Genomic DNA, 18,582 nt, shown 5'->3' on the forward strand with positions numbered 1-18,582 from the left:
AAAGAAACTTTGTACGCAGTTTACAAACACGTAAGAAGAAGTACAATCATTTGTTATTATCAAAGGTTTATTACCTAAAATAATCTCAAAATACAATAAATTATGTTACATTTATAGACGTATGGTCATTTATATATACAATATAATAATAATTTGTAATATTTAAAAAGGAACACAGTCTTCGTGATTATTATTTCGATTGATTCTGTTTTATTTCCGCCAATACTGTGCAAACTTGTGTAATTGTTCTACTAATGCTGCCATTACAGCTGTTACCGATAAATCCAAAAGATTGTGAACATAATGTACTGCTTCTTCGTCGCTCAAATCCAATCGCAGTTTATCTTGAACTTTTTTTACAGCTTTATCCGGCTCTAGTGCTATATCTGGTACACTAGCATCCACCATTAATGAAAATAGATTTAGCATCAAATTTGCATGCCTGCGTAAATGCAGAAATGCGGTGTAACACTGTTTTCGAAATTCATGATAATGTTCCGATCCTACACCTCCCATAGCTTCAACCATTTCTTTACTCAACTTCATTGGGGGCGGCAGTGGCTTTGGATCTCTGCCTAGAATATAACCGAAGTCTATGTGGAAGAGTTTACCTGTAATATAAATATTATTGATTTTAATTAACTCTTTTTATCTTTTTTCTTCTCGATAGTGTTATATTTATTTTACAGTTTAAATTAATTTGAAAGTTTGCAATGAAACGAACCTGATGTTGTCAGGAGTAAATTGTCTAAATGCCGATCACCAACGCCGAGAACATATGTAATAATGCAGTAGCCAGCTGAAAATTCATGTTTTATGTAATTATATTAATACCAATTGTTTGCTCTGATATATATTCTTACCGCAGCTTCGAACATAGGTGTCCATAACTTCAGGTACAACGCCGTAAGGACCATTCTCAGATGGGTGATGTTTTCGAAAAAAACTTAATATGGAACCCTCGCTAGCCAAAACTTCTGCAACTGTTGTAGATTCAATGAATTGTAAGAAGCCATGTCTAGTACTTGTCGCAAGTACCCTAGAAATAAATTAATTTACATTTTAAATCAAATAGTACATTACATAGATCGTTCGATAAATATTTACCTGTAAGGCGTGAGTTTTAAATCTAAGTTTTCCCTTCTTAATAACTTATCCATAAGCGCTATCGTTTGTAAAATTAATTGATCTTGTCTTAGGTCATCGCCATGCTTAAAAATTGCAATGTATTCACTGTTGTCTGTCATCATAAATGTTAATTTGGATGGCATAAGAGCCGATTTAAAGAGACTTGCCCTAAAAGCAATAATTATTTCATAAATATTAAACGTACGAAGCATAAATATTCTTTAATGTATACAATAAAGATCATTTATACTTTTCTGGAATAATTCCTTTAATGCAAATTTCTGGGTCTAACGGGAAAGGTATTGGTTCGAAGTTAGAAAAATTTATTTTGAATGCCGGATCTGGATCTGCCAATAATGCTCTGAGCCTGTCAGTCTTTTTTTTACGATTTCCACTTTCTCTTGCGACTACTTTCACAAGTGCTACTAATTGGTCAATGAATATCTTTTGACGTAAAAGAAATGCTCTTCTTTTCTGCCAAATAGCATTTCCTTGTGCCAACATTGTTGAAAACATTGCCATCACAGTAATATACATTTCTTTTACACGCGTGTCTTGTTTTGCACTTATGGCTGGGTCATTTTGATCCTCGCATTCGATGGAAAGATACCAATAGAAATAGTTAGCTAACGTGGTATTTTGACATGCACGAGTGATCAGAAAAGATGCTAAATCCATAAGAGAATCTTGATTTGTCGAGAATTGCCCATTCTCAGATTCGCTAGACTGCAAATTATGTCTATTACTTGTAGTAAGTCAAAAATTCAATTTTTCAAATTACAAAATTACTTACGTTTGTTACAGATGTAGACGAAGAATCATTGATCTGTATATCCCTATCTAATTTCTCAACTTTCTCTGATTCTTTATCCTTCATTAATATATGATGCGCTCCCTTAATACTCTCAAAATCTTCATATTTTAAAGCTTGTACTAACTGTAATAAGTATAACATTAAGTCGTCATCAGGTGCTTGATTAAGTCGAGCTATAGCATATCTTCTGACAGCTGGATGCGTGAATGCTGGACCAAGTAATTCCAATGCATCTTCGGGGTCAGGCGGTGCCCATAATGCTAACATCTCTAACGCTTGTCGCTCTTCTCCAGCAACTTTCCAGTTCACGCATTTTACAAACTTTGTTAAAGCTTTCTTTTGACTTGACAAATAAAACCTGTATTTCCAAATTAAGTCTTGCTCCTCGGTAGAAAGTGCTGTTGTCGGCGGGTAACTTAATATTATATTCAAAGCATCGCGTACACTTGAAGTTGGTTTTAATTCTCGCGTATGATCTCCACTGCGTAAACTTCGAGCTAATTTGTGGTGCTTTGCCTCTACAAGATTTTCCTAATAATTGAAATATATATCCATGAAATAAATAAAGTGATATATTCTACGCGAATTCTATGAAAAAAATATGATTTATCATACTTGTAAAATTTCATAATCAGGAAGAGTTACAACATCCGGTTGTGATCTGTGTTGAACAACTTCATCTCCATCCTTTTCATAATATACTATGGAGTACTACGGTAAAAAAAAAGTGTGCATTAATACAATAAAAATACAAGACAGAGTAAATGAGAATGCACGCGATACGGCATATATAATTTTATGAAAATTTCATTAACTAGAATAACGATTAACTTATTAAATGCGGAGTTCTTAATACCGGTATTCCGTCCATAGTAACTTCTGGAAACTCAATCATTAAATATAAATATTCAGATGCTCTTTTCTCTCTTTCATTAATTAATTCGATTTCTCTGAATGTTAATCTATCCAGCCAATCAACTTTATTCATCTGACCATTCCTGTGCTTTTTGACAAGCTTTGCTAATCTTTGCATCTGTTCTTTTCCATGATCTCTAGTCTTTCCTGGAGTACTAGTAAGTACACTACCATCTGCTTCCACTCCAGGCCATACCCTAAGATCTAACATTCCTTGACGAAGGACTCCATGTTTTCCAAATAGAGATATTGTTGTACCACCGACTATTAATCGCCTACCAGGTCCAGCACAATCATACAAGCTTATGCACAATTGAGCATCTCGTGGTAAATCGGAATATGAAATAGGAAGGATCACCCATTGATTCCAACTGAAAGAATTAAATAAAATACAATTTTAATTCATATTTGGCATTTTTGTTGAGAAAAGTCAAATAATGCTACTTTTGGTCAGAGAATTAATAATTTATTAATATTTAGTTTTTCTTAACTTGGGTTAGTGGAAAAATACAATATGTGTATATCTAAGTATACTTGATATCATTATTATGATTATATTTAGATAATATTATTCTTCAAACATACAATGCTTGTATGTTATATTAATATATAATCTAAAATTATACATACTTCCAACGTGATATAAAATGTTTGTAAGCTGTGTGAACAGGTAAAGCAAGCGGTCTTCCACCAGCCCATACTTGTAAAGAAGCTACCAAGTCTCCACGTCCTCCATTGACTCCATACAGACCAGAGTATTTTAACATAGGGTCAATAAGTAACTTGTCATATTCAGGCCGTTGCCTTTTGCCTTCTAAAGTCCCTCTAGAAGAAATGCAATATATTATATTAAGATAATTTACAATGGAAAGTATGTATACATTAATTTATTTGACAGGTCTTGTAAAGCGACATATTTTTCAATTAAATATTGTCTGTTCTTTATCCGAATTAGATATTATAATCGGATTGTTTCATATTTAATGGTTGTCATTCATCAACTTGTTTTCATTGGTAAGATACGTCATTAGAAAATTTATTATGGTAACCTGATACCAGCTGATACTAACGTTTATTGTATTTAACTCACTTACAATTAAATCTTACATTTTAATTTGTATTCTTGTATCTAAAGAAGAACTGTACACATAGAAAAATTTATCATGAATATCTTCCATGATTATTTTACGAAGTTATAAACTTAATACATTTCCTCTATTCTGTATTGTACTGCCGTCATTCTACAGTGTCTATCGCATTTACTGTGTTGTATTACACTGTTCACATCAGTTTATAAGTACATATGTGTGTCCCTTAATTCTTGCCGTTTGAGGGGAAAACGGCACATGATACATGTCACGGATGAGGTACAGGATAGACTTTGCACCTTATAGGAGTGATTATCATTAGAGTGATGTTACAGGTACTGAAACACCGACTCACCGACTTGATAATTTTAATAGAAACAATCTAATATAATCTGTAAAGAATAATTTTTTTTACTCTTGTATCGGTATGAATGTTAAGTATTACAGAATTTCAATTTAAAAAAAAACAGACACAACTATAGGGGAATTATATAATTTTGTTGGTAGTTTGCATGTACTTACTTTGCTAAAGAGTACATTTTAATGTAATTAATTTTTGCGTGTGAGGGGAAAGTCACTAGCGTTCATTAATCCTTTTCCTTCGCGACGCGCCATTCGGTCTTGCATGAAAGTGCTTGGTAACTGCCTGTACATAATCCAAGTAACTAATTTATCATTATTATTCATACATAAGTGTATGCATCATTTCAACATGTTGAAAAAGTACAGTAAAAGACATGTATAAAAATGGAAAAACTTTATCACTTATACAATTCACGTATAAAAATTTAATACGTATCAATTTACTCTTTGAATTGGTAACCTATTTAGAACATTTTATTTTGTGGTGACATCGTCAGAGTACATATTATTCTAGCAATTCATGCATACGTAAATTACACGTTATGAATAATGAATGTTCTATTAAACGCCTTCGCGCGCAAGACCACTGGTCTCTGAATGGGAAGGGGTTGCTGATGCTAGTGACTTTCCCCTTAGACGGCAAAAATTAATAATTACCGGTTTACGCCATCAGTCGCCACGCATATTTCTAATCAATTGTTGCAAGATCTCGTTTTTCGTTTTCTTCTGGAAAAGTCAGGTGTGCATTTAAGTGTCATTTTCTGTTAGAATATTTTACTGTTGGAAGAATCGGAGAAAAATGCATCGTCCAGTGAGTGGTCCGATTGTAGTTTTAAGTAAGTTAAAACAACGACGATTTTGATTTTCATTTGTTTGGAAACTTAACCGAAAATTATATTTCTCACGATGCCGTGTGCTCTTATAATTGCAGGTCAGAATACAAAGCGGGAAAGCGGTCGAAAAGTTCAGAGAGAAAATATTGAAGCCGGCAAGGTGAGTCCGACAAACAATTCGTACATTTTACCTTTTACGGTCTCCAGCCGTCGGCACGCCCACGTGTATTTTTCTTCAAGAAATATACCGTTAATATTATATACATATTACTAATAATTATTTGTTACGTTCAGTTACGGTCATACATTATGTATTCTTTTTATTTTAAAAGTTAAATCATAGACTCTTCACAATTATATTGTTTTGTAAAGGCAATTGCAGATGTCATTAGAACATGTCTTGGACCACAAGCAATGTTAAAAATGTTGATGGACCCAATGGGAGGCATAGTTTTGACCAATGATGGAAACGCTATATTACGTGAAATAACAGTACAGCATCCAGCTGGAAAATCAATGATTGAAGTTGCTAGAACTCAGGATGAAGAAGTTGGAGACGGTACTACGTCGGTTATTGTATTGGCAGGTGAAATTTTAGCTACCGCAGAACCTTTTCTGGAGCAAAATATGCATCCGACAATTATAATAAGAGCATTTCGTCAAGCTTTGGAAGATATGATAACCATCCTTAATGAGCAAGTGAGCATAGACTTGGATCCTAATGACAAAACCAAAGTGATTCAAGTGATAAATTCTTGCGTAGGCACTAAATTTATCGGGCGTTGGTCAGAATTAGCATGTCAGATTGCTTTAGATGCAGTTCACATTGTTATGCTCGAAGAAAATGGAAGAAGAGAAATAGATATAAAGCGTTATGCAAAGGTAGAAAAAATTCCTGGTGGCAGTATCGAACAAAGTACTGTACTTAAAGGGGTGATGATTAATAAAGATGTAACGCATCCAAAGATGAGACGATACATTAAAAATCCAAGAATAGTTTTACTGGATTGTCCTTTAGAATATAAAAAGGGAGAGTCACAAACTAATATAGAAATAATGAAGGATACTGATTTCACCAGGATTTTGGAACTGGAGGAGGAACATGTTAAAAAAATATGTGAAGATATTATAGCTGTGAAACCTGATGTGGTGATTACCGAGAAAGGGGTATCAGATTTAGCTCAACATTATCTCGTAAAAGCAGGTATTTCTGCTATTCGTAGATTGAGAAAAAGCGACATTAACAGAATTGCGAGAGCTTGCGGCGCAACTGTCGTCAATCGTACAGAAGAATTGCAAAATGAGGATGTTGGTACCAAAGCTGGTCTTTTTGAAATTAAAAAATTTGGAGATGATTACTTTTGTTTTATTACCGAATGTAAAGAACCTAAAGCATGTACTATAATATTGAGAGGTGCTAGTAAAGATATATTGAATGAAACTGAAAGAAATTTACAAGATGCCCTTCATGTTGCTAGAAACTTTCTCATTGAACCCAAATTAGTACCAGGTACTTAATATATTGTATTTACTAATATATACAATGAATATTACAACATTGTATTAAAGCTACAATTGTATTATTTATTAAAGGTGGAGGTGCAGTGGAAATGGCAGTATCAAGACTTTTGACAGAAAACGCAGGAAGATACGCGGGTGTTGAACAATGGCCTTATAAAGCTGTAGCACAGGCGCTAGAAATAATTCCACGAACTCTTGCACAGAACTGTGGAGCAAACACGATTAGAACATTAACTGCGCTACGTACAAAACATGCCACTGAAGGAATGACATGGGGTATTGATGGAGAAACTGGTCAATTGGTAGATATGGAAAAACGTGGTATTTGGGAGCCTCTGGCCGTTAAGTTACAGACATATAAAACGGCTATTGAAACCGCTATTTTATTGTTACGAATCGATGACATTGTCTCAGGAAGCAAGAAAAAGAAGGATAATGAGCCTACAGCACCTGCACAAGTTACAGAAGAATCTATGAAGGATTAAAACATTAAAAACACATCATTTTGAATACGCTCGTAATACTTTTATTTGTGTTAACATTTAATAATTCATGTTCACGAGAATTTTATTGGAACACAATTCATGTTCATGAATAGTATTATTTGCTTGTCTGTATGCATTTTCATATAATAAAAATACTTTAATAAGCTACTAGACGATAGTGCACACATTATTTTCAACAGGTTGCTTTCGTTTTATCGTAACGAGTTTAATGCAAAATTGTTACGATTAGTGCATAGTGATCAATTAACTGAACATTATACATATTTATACGAAATTTTAATAAAAGTAAAAATATGTTTCACAAAACCGATACACGTATGTAAAAGTTGGTAATGTGGTTCATAGGTATTACTTTTCACGGCATGTTTAATATACCGTGAAATGATACAGCGCTGTTTAAATGTTATATTTTGAACTTTCGAATGCATTCTATTTGCATTCCATTATATTCAAACGGTATGCATTATATCATTTTGTGATTCGGGTTGATTAATTATCGAACATAAGTTTCAATTTTATAAAAATGAATTGTATTTCGTAAAAAATTGTTTCAGAACGAGAGCGTCGGCATATTAAATTTACTGTTTTCCTATGACAATTTTTTTAATTTAATAATAAATAACTGAATAAAATTTTCTAGCAATAAGATAGTATTCGTTAAATGACTTACGTAGCGCATCATTAGTTATAATGACCAACGATGCATGGACCGAACGGTTTGAAAGATTAGAGAATGTTCTATGAGATCGCAATGCACTTTGAGGAAGGTGGCGTTTCACGCGACACAGGTATATCGATTGTGTGTGTGGGGTGGCCGGCATGAGTGAAGGCCGACGAATGGGACACAATTTTCGTAACGGCTCTTTGCGAAACTGAAAACTGTCCGGATAGACTGAACGATGAGAATGAACGTGAGATGATGCCAGGCACATCTCGCCAAGTGGGGACTTCTAACGGTGGTAAAAACCGATTTTCTTTCAATTGTTTTTAATCTTTTTTGTACGATATCGTGTCGATATTTCTGTCAAGGCTGGCAGATGTTTAATATTTTCCTGTGACTTGATGCGAACGAGGAATGCGAATTGTATCATTAACGTTTTTTCATACACTATTGTCGCATTAACGAGAATGCATCCACGTGGTTGCGTGTATATAGAAGTAATTTTCATATCTGTTTACTATGAGATTGACAGGTGTCTACGTTCTGTTGGTTTGGGGATCAGTTGTTAATAAATAATTTATTACTCGCGTTATTAGAAATCCGTATAAAAATTTTCCAGGAAACATTAACCGTTTTATTTTGCTTTCTTTTTGTGCGTGTATCGAAGAAATATTTGCAGATTCAATTTATCGTTAGTGATTTGAAATAAACAATTTACGTAGAAGTAAAACACATGATTGGTGTTATTTCTACAAAAATCAATCCAATTTCATTTGTTTGTTAGATGTTTGAATGATATTAACTGTAAATTTTATTTTTATAATCATTACATTTCTTATCATTAAGTAAATGAATAGAATTTTTTACGTGATAGAACAATATAAGCAAAATACAATTTTGCTTCTGCAATTAGGCCCTGAGTGGGACACATTGATGGAGGTTCATCATGAACCGATTGAGAAACATTTTAAATTATTGGAAGAAATTGGCAAGTGAGTATTTATAATTTATGTGTTCTATTGATAATAAACGTATATTATATATATTTTTGTATTTGTGAATTACAGAGGACAATTTGCTATAGTACGAAAATGTATGGAAATAAAGACTGGAGACTTATATGCTGCCAAAATTATGAGAAAAAGACGAGTTGCCAGAGGTGTAGCAGCAGCAGACATTGGTAGATATCTTTGTTTGTGTGTTTCTAATTTTTTTTGTAAATAATTGGTTATTTGTTTCAGCTCGTGAAGCAGGCTTATTAGCTCGTTTAAGGCATCCAAATATTGTTTCATTACATAAAGTTGTAGACACAGGCACAACTGTTGTTTTACTTTTAGAATTAATTTCTGGAGGAGAACTCTTTCACTGGGTACCTTCTGGTGAACTAGAAGCTGCTCATGTGGTTTGTAACATAAAGTAGTTCATACAAAGATACATTCAGGAATTTAGATAAAAAGCTCGGTAGTAATCATATTTTTTTATAGGTTCGTCAAGTTTTAATGGCACTTAGTCATTTACATTCTCATCAAGTTGCTCATTTAGATATCAAACCTGAAAATATTCTTTTATCGACTCCTCCACCAATGCCAAGTATAAAGTTAATAGGTAATACACAAACATTGGTAATTTTCCACTGAGGTTCTAACATGGATGGCATATAAAGAATGTGCATGTAATTTTTTTCCTTATAAAGATTTAGGTCTTTCACACCGACTAGTACCTGGGTCAGAACACAGAGCATTATTTGGAACACCTGAGTTTGTTGCTCCTGAAATTGTAAATTACGAACCACTCAGTTTAGGAACTGATCTTTGGGCAGTTGGTGTTTTGACATACATTCTTTTAAGTGGTGCATCACCATTCTTAGGTGAAGATAAACAAGAAACTTATGCAAATGTTGCTGCTTGTCAATATCAATTTGATAACGAGTATTTCAGTACTGTGTCAGAAATTGCCAAAGATTTCATACGATCCTTGTTGATCAAGGATCCAAAGTAAGTAAAAGAAATTTATAATTTATATTAATACTCGGACGGCAACGCCCGAGTCCGTTCGAATTCACTCTAAACGCGAAAAATAATAAAACAAGTAGTTGCAACAAGCCGAAAATAGAAACTGTGTTTCTTATTTATTGGAAATAGTAAGTATATATATTTACTTATATATATATATATATATAAACACACACGTTAGATACGCGTTATGTCGAACCGGAGTAAATAGTATTTATCTGCATTTATTTTATTTTTGATTTCTATTAACAATTACTATTATTTATATTATGAATTGTGATGATAAGAAGAAGCGAAAAAGCATGTATGAGTGTACACAGATTGTGGTCCTTATGGACCCGACAGTGCCGTTTGTATAGTCGCTCGACCGTTTGCCGTCCGACTATTAAGTGTTTTAGTTTTGAGACTTACAATTATAGCTTAAAGTGGAATGAAATAATGACAATAAATTTAACTTTCAGAGAAAGAGGAACTTCAGAATCGTGCCTTAAACATCCTTGGATCCTCACGGTCTGTTCCTGAATGCAATAATTATAATTTCCTTTATACTTGCCTGCTAATTCTAACTTTTCGTTTTTAATCGTTTATATTATTTTTTTGATTTCTTATGAAATGTTTATTTATGTACATCGTGTGACTGGTTTTAGTATCATCTGTACAGTTGCATCATACATACAAATTATTTTTTACAGAATATACATTATTAAGTTAAACAATACATATTTTTTTATTGAACATTTGTACCTTAATTATATTTTCGAAAATATAATAATTCAATTTTTTTTTACCTAATGGCGCATTAAAATATGTTTTGCGCGTTAATAATTTTTCTTTAAAAATGCCGTTAACATTTTCACTGATGTACGAGGATAAAAGTGTAAAGTCGATTGTGTATTGTCGTATAATTAATAATAGGGCATAATGCATATGGAATAATACAATATTGAATAGCTGTATTTTTTTGTCATTCTGTAGGAGTCAGAAGCCTCTCAAGGTCTTGGTGGAGCTATGATTAGTGCTGTTAAAAGAGGCTGTGTTGAGGCTGTGTCTCAGTTATTACTACAAGGAGCACCATTGAACGTAAAAGATTCTGTGAGATTTTGTTGCTGTGTACATTTTTCAAATGCAATATAATATAGGTGGGATATAAACAGTCATGTTTTTTATACAGAAAGAAGATACGCTTTTGCACTTAGCGTGCGAAGCAGGAGACGAGGGGATGGTAACTTTTTTGATAGAGAATGGGATAGATCTGGATACACCTAATAAGAATGGCTTAACGCCATTACACGTGGCTGCTAGGCATGGTTTCATTAATCTTGTTAGACATTTGTGCCTTGCTGGTTGTGATGTTGACAAAGCAAATCGTGGAATTAGAGCGGACGTGACAGCAATTAAGTACGGATATCCGGATATTGCATCGTTATTGGATAAGCTACGAAATGTACGTTGTTAAATATTGTGTTTGACAGTATCTGTATTCTACTACCATTGAGATTTAAATTCTAGCCCATTCAACGTGAAAATTACATTAAACAATTGCAACCAACGCATAGACCAATAGATCGTCTACATATAAGACTTTTAGGACATTGCGCATCAGGAAAATCATCTTTAATAAATTCTTTAAAATCTGGTATTTTTAGTTTTGGATTTTTTAGAAGGTCAAGAAGTCAAAATTATACAGCAAAGGTAACTATTTTTGATATGCGATACGCAGTGTTGAATATACAACATACTCATTGGAATACCGGGAAAATTAAATATTTTATTAAGAATAATATATGTATTTAGAGGGAACCAAGTATTGAATTAGATGTAACTAGCAAGCATGGTTCACTTAGTTTTGAATATAGTGATAGTGAATATGAAGGTACACAAGGAGTAGAATGGAGTCGGGGTAATGTAGGTAAGGAAAATAATTCTCTATATTTTTTTATAATAATTAATGTTAAAAATACACATGTTTACAATTCTAATTATTAAGGCGGAGAGTGTGTTTTTTGGGAATTATGCGGACGCGAGGAATTTTTAGCATCTTATCATTATGTACTTACTTTTCAACAACCTGCAGTACACCTTATAACAGTCAGTCTTAGAGAACCTCTTACTGTACAGCTTCAGCAAGTCAAATTTTGGCTACGATTTATTTCAGATCGTATTGCATCAATTAATTTTGGTAAGTTCTATTAATCGTAACTCTATTATAGTATATGTATGTCTGTTACTAACTTTTGAAATACCTTTTTATAACATAGGTTTTGGTGGCAAATACAGTGATGTAAAAGTAATCTTAGTTGGGACTTATGCACCAGAACCTCTTGCTCCAAATTCGAATATCGGTAGCCTTCTTGCACCACTTTTACCTTTTTTAAAAGAGTTCACACCAATTTTGGGAGATGAACCTCAATTGGTCGCAGTGGATGCAACTAATCCTTCTAGTCCTGGTCTGAAACTTCTAAGATCATATTTGAATAATGCAAGGATGGACTTTCTAGAGGTGAAGTGATTATATGATTTATGAAAATTATCGTATTTTATTACGCGTCCTACAAAATAATTTTTTTTTTTTATTATCAAAGATGATAAAACGCACATTACGAAGAATATTATTGCGGTTCTCTTAGTTTTAACAATGTTTTTTAAACAATTCGTAATCACTTCTACTATTTTTTCAGTCATAATATTTACATTTTAAAGTTGTGTACTAAATTTTCGGAATAAACCAAACAAACTAAACTATTGCATGTCGGCATATACACAGTACCAGATAAAAAAAGTCAAGATCATTTTATACTCGATCTGAATTGAGATATTAGGATATAAATCACGTCAAAATATATTAGCGTATCGAGATTGCACAAGCATCACAGTTAATATTACCAGTAAGGTTATGGCATTAAAAATAATATTAGTACAATAGAATGTTAGACATTAACTAAATTAAAAAAATTAATTGTTAATTATTGCTAATAATAATGATACATATACGAATTAATGATTTAACTGATTTATTGAAACGATTTATGTACAAAATTTTCAGTTCAGATCAATAACATGTATGGCCGCGAAATCCTCAAATCTTTGATCATTTCATGCTTGATTGCACGAGCGACTCGTTCAGTCTAGAAAATCTGATACGATACACTATTAAAATATTTAATCTAAGAATATACTTATTAAAAGGTTCAGGTTCAGCTGAATATCTTCGTGTACATAATTATGTTTCCACATTTTTTTACAGGAATAACGCCAGTGTTTGTACAGCATGCAATAAATGTGTGCATTAACATTTTCAAAACGGTTCTCATTAGAATCGGGTCATTTCATTTTGCATAGTGCCAATTATATTTGTACGATTCACATCTCTTTAATTTCAACTCCTGCAATGTTAACACTACGTTAAACGAAGCATTAATTCCTAAATACAATGCAATTATTTTTGTTGACATTATGATTCAGTAACCCATGGTCACTCATGATGCATGGTTGATTTGATATATGTATAAACAATTGAGCTCATCGGAAGTAATAATTTGTATTATTAATAATTTCCAATTAAAGTAATTGTTTGCGACATTTAATCAAGCACACTCCCAATGGAAAATATTGTTAAAAATGATATTTCTTGTATCTGCTGTCACACTGTCACATGATCAATTTACTAACAACATATATTTTAGTTGCTGATTATTTGGTCATTAACATTTATTAACATCAGCCTTACTGCATGCAATGCATGATGTAGGAAGGACCGGAAGTTGCAGAAAGTATTCTCCGACGCGACACGCCGCGGGCTGCGGCCACGTACGTGCCCTTGGCGAATCTTGATAAACAGGTCGAACTATTTCTCAATTCCTTTGATAAGTGATGTGTATATTGAAGCTGTAATATATTTAATAATTGCTCTAACGCTTTATCCCATTAATACATACATGCACTACTGTCCAATGCAATAAAAAAAAAAAAAAAACTACTCTTGTATATATTTTCTGTATCAGTGTATTATTTATTACTTTTCTGCTTGTATTTTATCATTAAGGATTTAACGATCTTCTTATAGAGTGCACTAGTGTGGACCGGTCTTGCCGAATCTTGGAGAACGTATGTGCAAACTTTAGAGGTACCTCCAGTAATGCTTACACAGGAGGAATTTTTGAGGGAAGTGAGAAAAATTAATCCGTTAGCCTGTTTAGAACATTGTAGACATCTTGGATTACAATTACAGGTTTGTGCCTTTACTATGTGGCTGATATACTTTACTCTCAATATATTAAGCAAGTGTTAATTCTCAGAATTTAGGAGAATGCATGTTACTTCCCGGGAACTTAGTAGTTCTAAGTCTAGAGTGGTTTTGGCAGGACGTAGTAAATTGGCAGTTAAGTCCGGAACAAAGAGGTCGTCTTGGAGGACGTACTACAGGAGTTTACGCTTTGGAAGATTTTCAGGCTCGTTGTCCTTGTCCTGCCGGTCAAGCTTTGCAAGCTTTGCAAGCTGTAAACTTATGTGTCCCAGTAGGTTTTTTTGCGGTATAATTTATAGTATTTTATGTTTTCAACTAATTTTTTTTACCGTAACCAAATTATTTAATTTTGTGTCAGTGCGAAGTAGACGATGACGAGGTAGAGTACGAAATACCTTGCTTGAACCTTGTTGAACGTTTACCGGGATTATGGGAACCATGGAAATCATGTTCCAATGTCCTGCCTCATACGGGTCTTCGTCTTGCTCCAGCAGAGGCACCTTTATACCATCTGATTGCAGTATTTCCACATTTACAAGTATGTAGTAATAACAAATTGACAACAACATGATATTATTCGTTCGAATATTACCAATGACAATATGGCACTACGTAGGCACAATTGAGAAAAATTACTCAAACATGGGATCCATCGAATTCAGACTTATATCAATGGTGGCGGGGATCAAAATTATGCATTGGACCGTGCGAAAGTATAATAACATTCGAAGAAGATGACCAAAGTTGTATAGAGATAAGAGTACGTGGACCGCGAGGCACCAGTGCGCAATGTTTCGCACTTCTGAGCATTATTCTCGATGCTGTTGAAACAACTATCGAATTAGTGGCTCCTGGGATGTTGCTCGAGAGGCATTGGTTAAGTCCTAATCAACTTCGCGAATATGACGACGTTAGTTATTTAATCACGTATAAATGGAAAATTTCAATGCGAAAGTAACGCGGTTAAAACGTGTTCATTTGTCTTCCGTAAAATGTTATGTGTAGGTTGTGCATTCTTGGGAGCCAGCGCCGATTATATCAGCTTTAATAGATAAAAGTCTTGACGAAGCGAGTCTTAAAAATCCGTTGAATGGCCAAGAAGAAACTGTATGGGATATAGTGGGCTGTGGATTACCTTTAATGGAAAATTGTCTTCCTGGACCAAAACAACCGGTAAAGCACATCAAACCTGCCGTACAAAGAAGACTAGCGCAGATGCTTGATCCTCCCGATCGTCATGGAAGAGATTGGTGTTTACTTGCTGTAAGGCTTGGACTGGGAGATCGGGTCGCACAGCTAGACAGTACAGTAGACAGTCCAACGTTGAGGTAAGCTATTTTATAATTATTGTAAGTTAATAATCGTTTGATAATTTAGTTTCGCATTAGATGAATAATTTTTCGGCAGATTACTTAATACTGCGGGCGCTGATTGCGCGGTGGGTTCTCTAATACAACAATTGCGAGCTCTTGATAGAGAGGATGCCGTACACTTGTTGCTCTCTTATACACCAACATATATATTATCAACGACTATTGACTCTGAAACGGGATCTAATCTTTCTAGATGACAATGTTGCGTTTATCAATGGTGCATTAATACTTTCTAAAAGGTGGATTTCCGAGGGAATGTTTTGTCCGTGTCGTGGGTTTGATAGACTTTATTACATCACCGCTTCCGCCCAACGTAAATTTTGCATTGCTCTTTAATCTAAGTACGTACATTATAGTACATTGTCTGTGTACTTCTTTAGAAGTATGTCAAAATGCACATGCACTGATGTGTACTTTTATATCAAACTTATTAACAAGCACCTTAAGCGGCACAAAATTCATTTTTATATATATACATATACATACATAAAAAAAAAAAAACTTGCATAATTCGCGTTAATTTGTGTATTTTCTCTTTACGAGCTCTTATGACATAAAGTATCATAATTTAAGCACCCTTGTTAGCATAAAAAAATATTTATAATTCTATGTTTTCGTTAGGTTTGAAAATATTTACTTAAGAGGATCTATATAAAGAAAGTTTTAATTTTTAATATTTAGAGTTTCATTTTCATTATGAAACATTTGTAAGCGTTTGTATTGTGATATTATATTGTATGATTAACTAGATTATTTTTCAGATTTCTTAAGTAAATTTTTATTAGACGAATAATTCTAAATGATGTGTATGCACATGCGTGGCCCACGAAATAATGCATTTACACACTATATAACACGATACTATCGTATTTGATACTAATGTTGTTTTGAAAGCTTTTCTTGATATGCATATATACTATATCTTGCCAAAACTCAGTGTCAATATGCGCTGCCTTTTGACTTCTATGATATTTAGAAACTATTTACGTGAAAAGAAAGCGGAAACAATTCGCACAATTCTTTGCTTTTTTGGTACAACTATCTACGAAGCTCCATTTGTAAATGGATATTTTTTACTAAATCAGCGTTTCTAAAGTACTTATTACGTGCCATAAACAATATTTGCTCATCATAGCTGTTAAAAAGCATTACAGTTTTTCTTTAAGTTCTATAAATCGGTACTTCTGTAACTATCTATGAGGCGTAAGGCGCTTTGTTTATCGACATATTGAAATTGAAACGACGGATCGCTTCTTAAAAATGTTTCATTATAAACGATGTATTTAATTTAGGATCATTCATGTCTTGTAGGCACAAGAGTATTAAACGAGGCGCACTGTTTATGTGCAATGCGCGTGGGTATATATCATAAGAACAAGTAAAATTTGTTGTTCACGGAAAACCTATTCTTTGAACATATCAGTATGTATTATTTTTATTTAGTTGATACCATTAAACATAACGTGTTTTAATAGATTTACATTTTTACTTTATACGACACAATGTTTTATACACGTCTTGAAGATGTAAGAATATTTGTCTATGTTAAAGATGAACACGACAAGAGTAGTGTCTTCAAATAGAATATATCTTTAGAATAATTGTTTCTAATTCTGTTCCCACAATGTGTATCTACGGTACTTCTGTTAATTCCGTGTTCTACATGTTTCTTATTAAATGAAGATTTAATATAATATCATATAATTATACAAACTTAAATTATAAAATTTACAAGTACTGAATTATCCACTGATATTTGTACTCTAAAGCTTGTGTTTTCACGCGCTGTGTTCATTTTATATTTACACGTCGATGTCTAAAATACAATAGTTTGTAATGCTGTATACTTTGGTGAGGAATTATTTTCCTATTGGGTACGTTCAATCGCGAGAATGTTTGCTTCTACGAATTTTAAATTGCTCAGTATTGTTAATCAATGATACGACATATTGTAAGTTTGTATTGATGATCAGCTTTACAACAGATTTGATTCGCATTATCAATAACGTTAAATTTGTCTGATACGCTTTACGATTTGTTTTACAGCTTTTGCTTGACACTATACAAACATAGTTAAACAACTATTGTTAACGATACGAGAATATGTCCAACAAGGATATTTTGCAGAATAAGAAAAATGAAATTGTTAATCGTCTTGTACGAATGATTTTGTTATGGTTAATGGCATTTACGTTTTTATATTTTTTTATAAATGATAAAAGCGTCGATGTCAGCAGAGATTGGTTTTTCCAAAACTAAGCTGTAAATTCGCTTAAAAATCTTTCATTCCACGCAAGCTATGGAAATACATGGTTGGGTAAAATGTATTACTAGAAAATCGTATTCTTGAAACTGCAATCAAAATCGACTCTAACTATATTGTTAGCGTTCTACGAATGTTCCTGAATGTCAAGAATGTTCTACAAATCATTGTAATATCGAGTTGCCCTGTAAATTTTTACGACGTATCGTAGATTACATGAAAACGGATGCTTTCAAATTAAGCAGTGTAAAGTGTAAAAATATTACGTGAAACTTTGTTGCTTCCGTTTGTTATGTAAATTTTCATACGATCATTCGATTTATTTATAATCACACTAAAAACTACAGTAACATTCTTTCATAGTACGAACAAATAGTGTCAATAAAGCCGCGGTGCTCTGTAAAAAACTTTCGTTCGTTGCAAAAATTATTTACGTAGCATAGAATGTAAGTATGGCTTGAAATACTAAAAGTATTATCTCCATATCTGTAATCTAGTAATACGAATTCCTTCATTTCCTTCCTTGCCTTTATGTAATTTTAAATAGTGGGACAAGCAAATAAATATGAAATTTCGAAGTCTGTAGTAAAAGGTCTACTCATATACTTCGTATGTGCTTCTATAATCAACTCACATGTATTTACGTACACAGTACAGCTGCTGTCCATTAATACTAATTCAGCGAATAGTTTCTCAACTGACCGCCATCCATGGGAAGAAGACGCTAAAATCACCTTCGAATTTTCAGGTCGGTATGGTAGTCAAATTGGGTCATAGATGCCAGATTGAACACCGGGTGCACTACTCACAACCGCCCAAGTGTGTCGTGGAATAGTTCGTTATTTTCAACGATAGATGGCGC

The 18,582-nt window shown here is 33.3% G+C and overlaps 3 protein-coding genes across 7 annotated transcripts; 2 read left to right on the top strand and 1 right to left on the bottom strand.

The window, feature by feature from the left end:
• Positions 1-55: 55 nt before the first annotated feature.
• Positions 56-4,263, bottom strand: Pi3k59f (phosphatidylinositol 3-kinase 59F). Of its 2 annotated transcripts, none has more exons than XM_076770944.1 (10): positions 3,965-4,263; positions 3,488-3,682; positions 2,799-3,228; positions 2,558-2,653; positions 1,922-2,473; positions 1,379-1,854; positions 1,108-1,296; positions 864-1,039; positions 725-799; positions 56-611 (listed from the first exon to the last, which is right to left on the bottom strand). In XM_076770944.1, exons 1-10 carry the CDS (start codon positions 4,033-4,035, stop codon positions 211-213), a joined length of 2,661 nt encoding a protein of 886 aa, XP_076627059.1. In that variant the 5' UTR covers positions 4,036-4,263; the 3' UTR covers positions 56-210. The 2 variants fall into 2 exon arrangements, with proteins under 2 accessions (XP_076627059.1, XP_076627067.1); XM_076770952.1 differs by having other exon boundaries at positions 3,952-4,263.
• Positions 4,264-5,062: 799 nt separating this feature from the next.
• Positions 5,063-7,303, top strand: Cct3 (chaperonin containing TCP1 subunit 3). The gene is made up of 4 exons (XM_076762741.1): positions 5,063-5,144; positions 5,240-5,301; positions 5,514-6,651; positions 6,735-7,303. The coding sequence occupies exons 1-4, from the start codon at positions 5,108-5,110 to the stop codon at positions 7,145-7,147; spliced, it is 1,650 nt and encodes a 549-aa protein (XP_076618856.1). The 5' UTR covers positions 5,063-5,107; the 3' UTR covers positions 7,148-7,303.
• Positions 7,304-7,506: 203 nt separating this feature from the next.
• Positions 7,507-18,147, top strand: LOC143340458 (death-associated protein kinase 1). Of its 4 annotated transcripts, none has more exons than XM_076762434.1 (20): positions 7,507-8,127; positions 8,704-8,821; positions 8,897-9,009; positions 9,071-9,231; positions 9,314-9,434; positions 9,523-9,823; positions 10,303-10,351; positions 10,817-10,933; positions 11,013-11,285; positions 11,351-11,533; positions 11,636-11,750; positions 11,829-12,020; positions 12,100-12,341; positions 13,590-13,679; positions 13,905-14,069; positions 14,137-14,355; positions 14,443-14,622; positions 14,701-14,994; positions 15,090-15,412; positions 15,492-18,147. In XM_076762434.1, exons 1-20 carry the CDS (start codon positions 8,085-8,087, stop codon positions 15,652-15,654), a joined length of 3,462 nt encoding a protein of 1,153 aa, XP_076618549.1. In that variant the 5' UTR covers positions 7,507-8,084; the 3' UTR covers positions 15,655-18,147. The 4 variants fall into 4 exon arrangements, with proteins under 4 accessions (XP_076618549.1, XP_076618557.1, XP_076618568.1 ...); XM_076762442.1 differs by having other exon boundaries at positions 8,743-8,821; XM_076762453.1 differs by lacking the exon at positions 13,590-13,679.
• Positions 18,148-18,582: the final 435 nt, after the last annotated feature.

Source organism: Colletes latitarsis, chromosome 1 (assembly GCF_051014445.1).
Source record: "Colletes latitarsis isolate SP2378_abdomen chromosome 1, iyColLati1, whole genome shotgun sequence".
Taxonomy (NCBI): domain Eukaryota; kingdom Metazoa; phylum Arthropoda; class Insecta; order Hymenoptera; family Colletidae; genus Colletes; species Colletes latitarsis.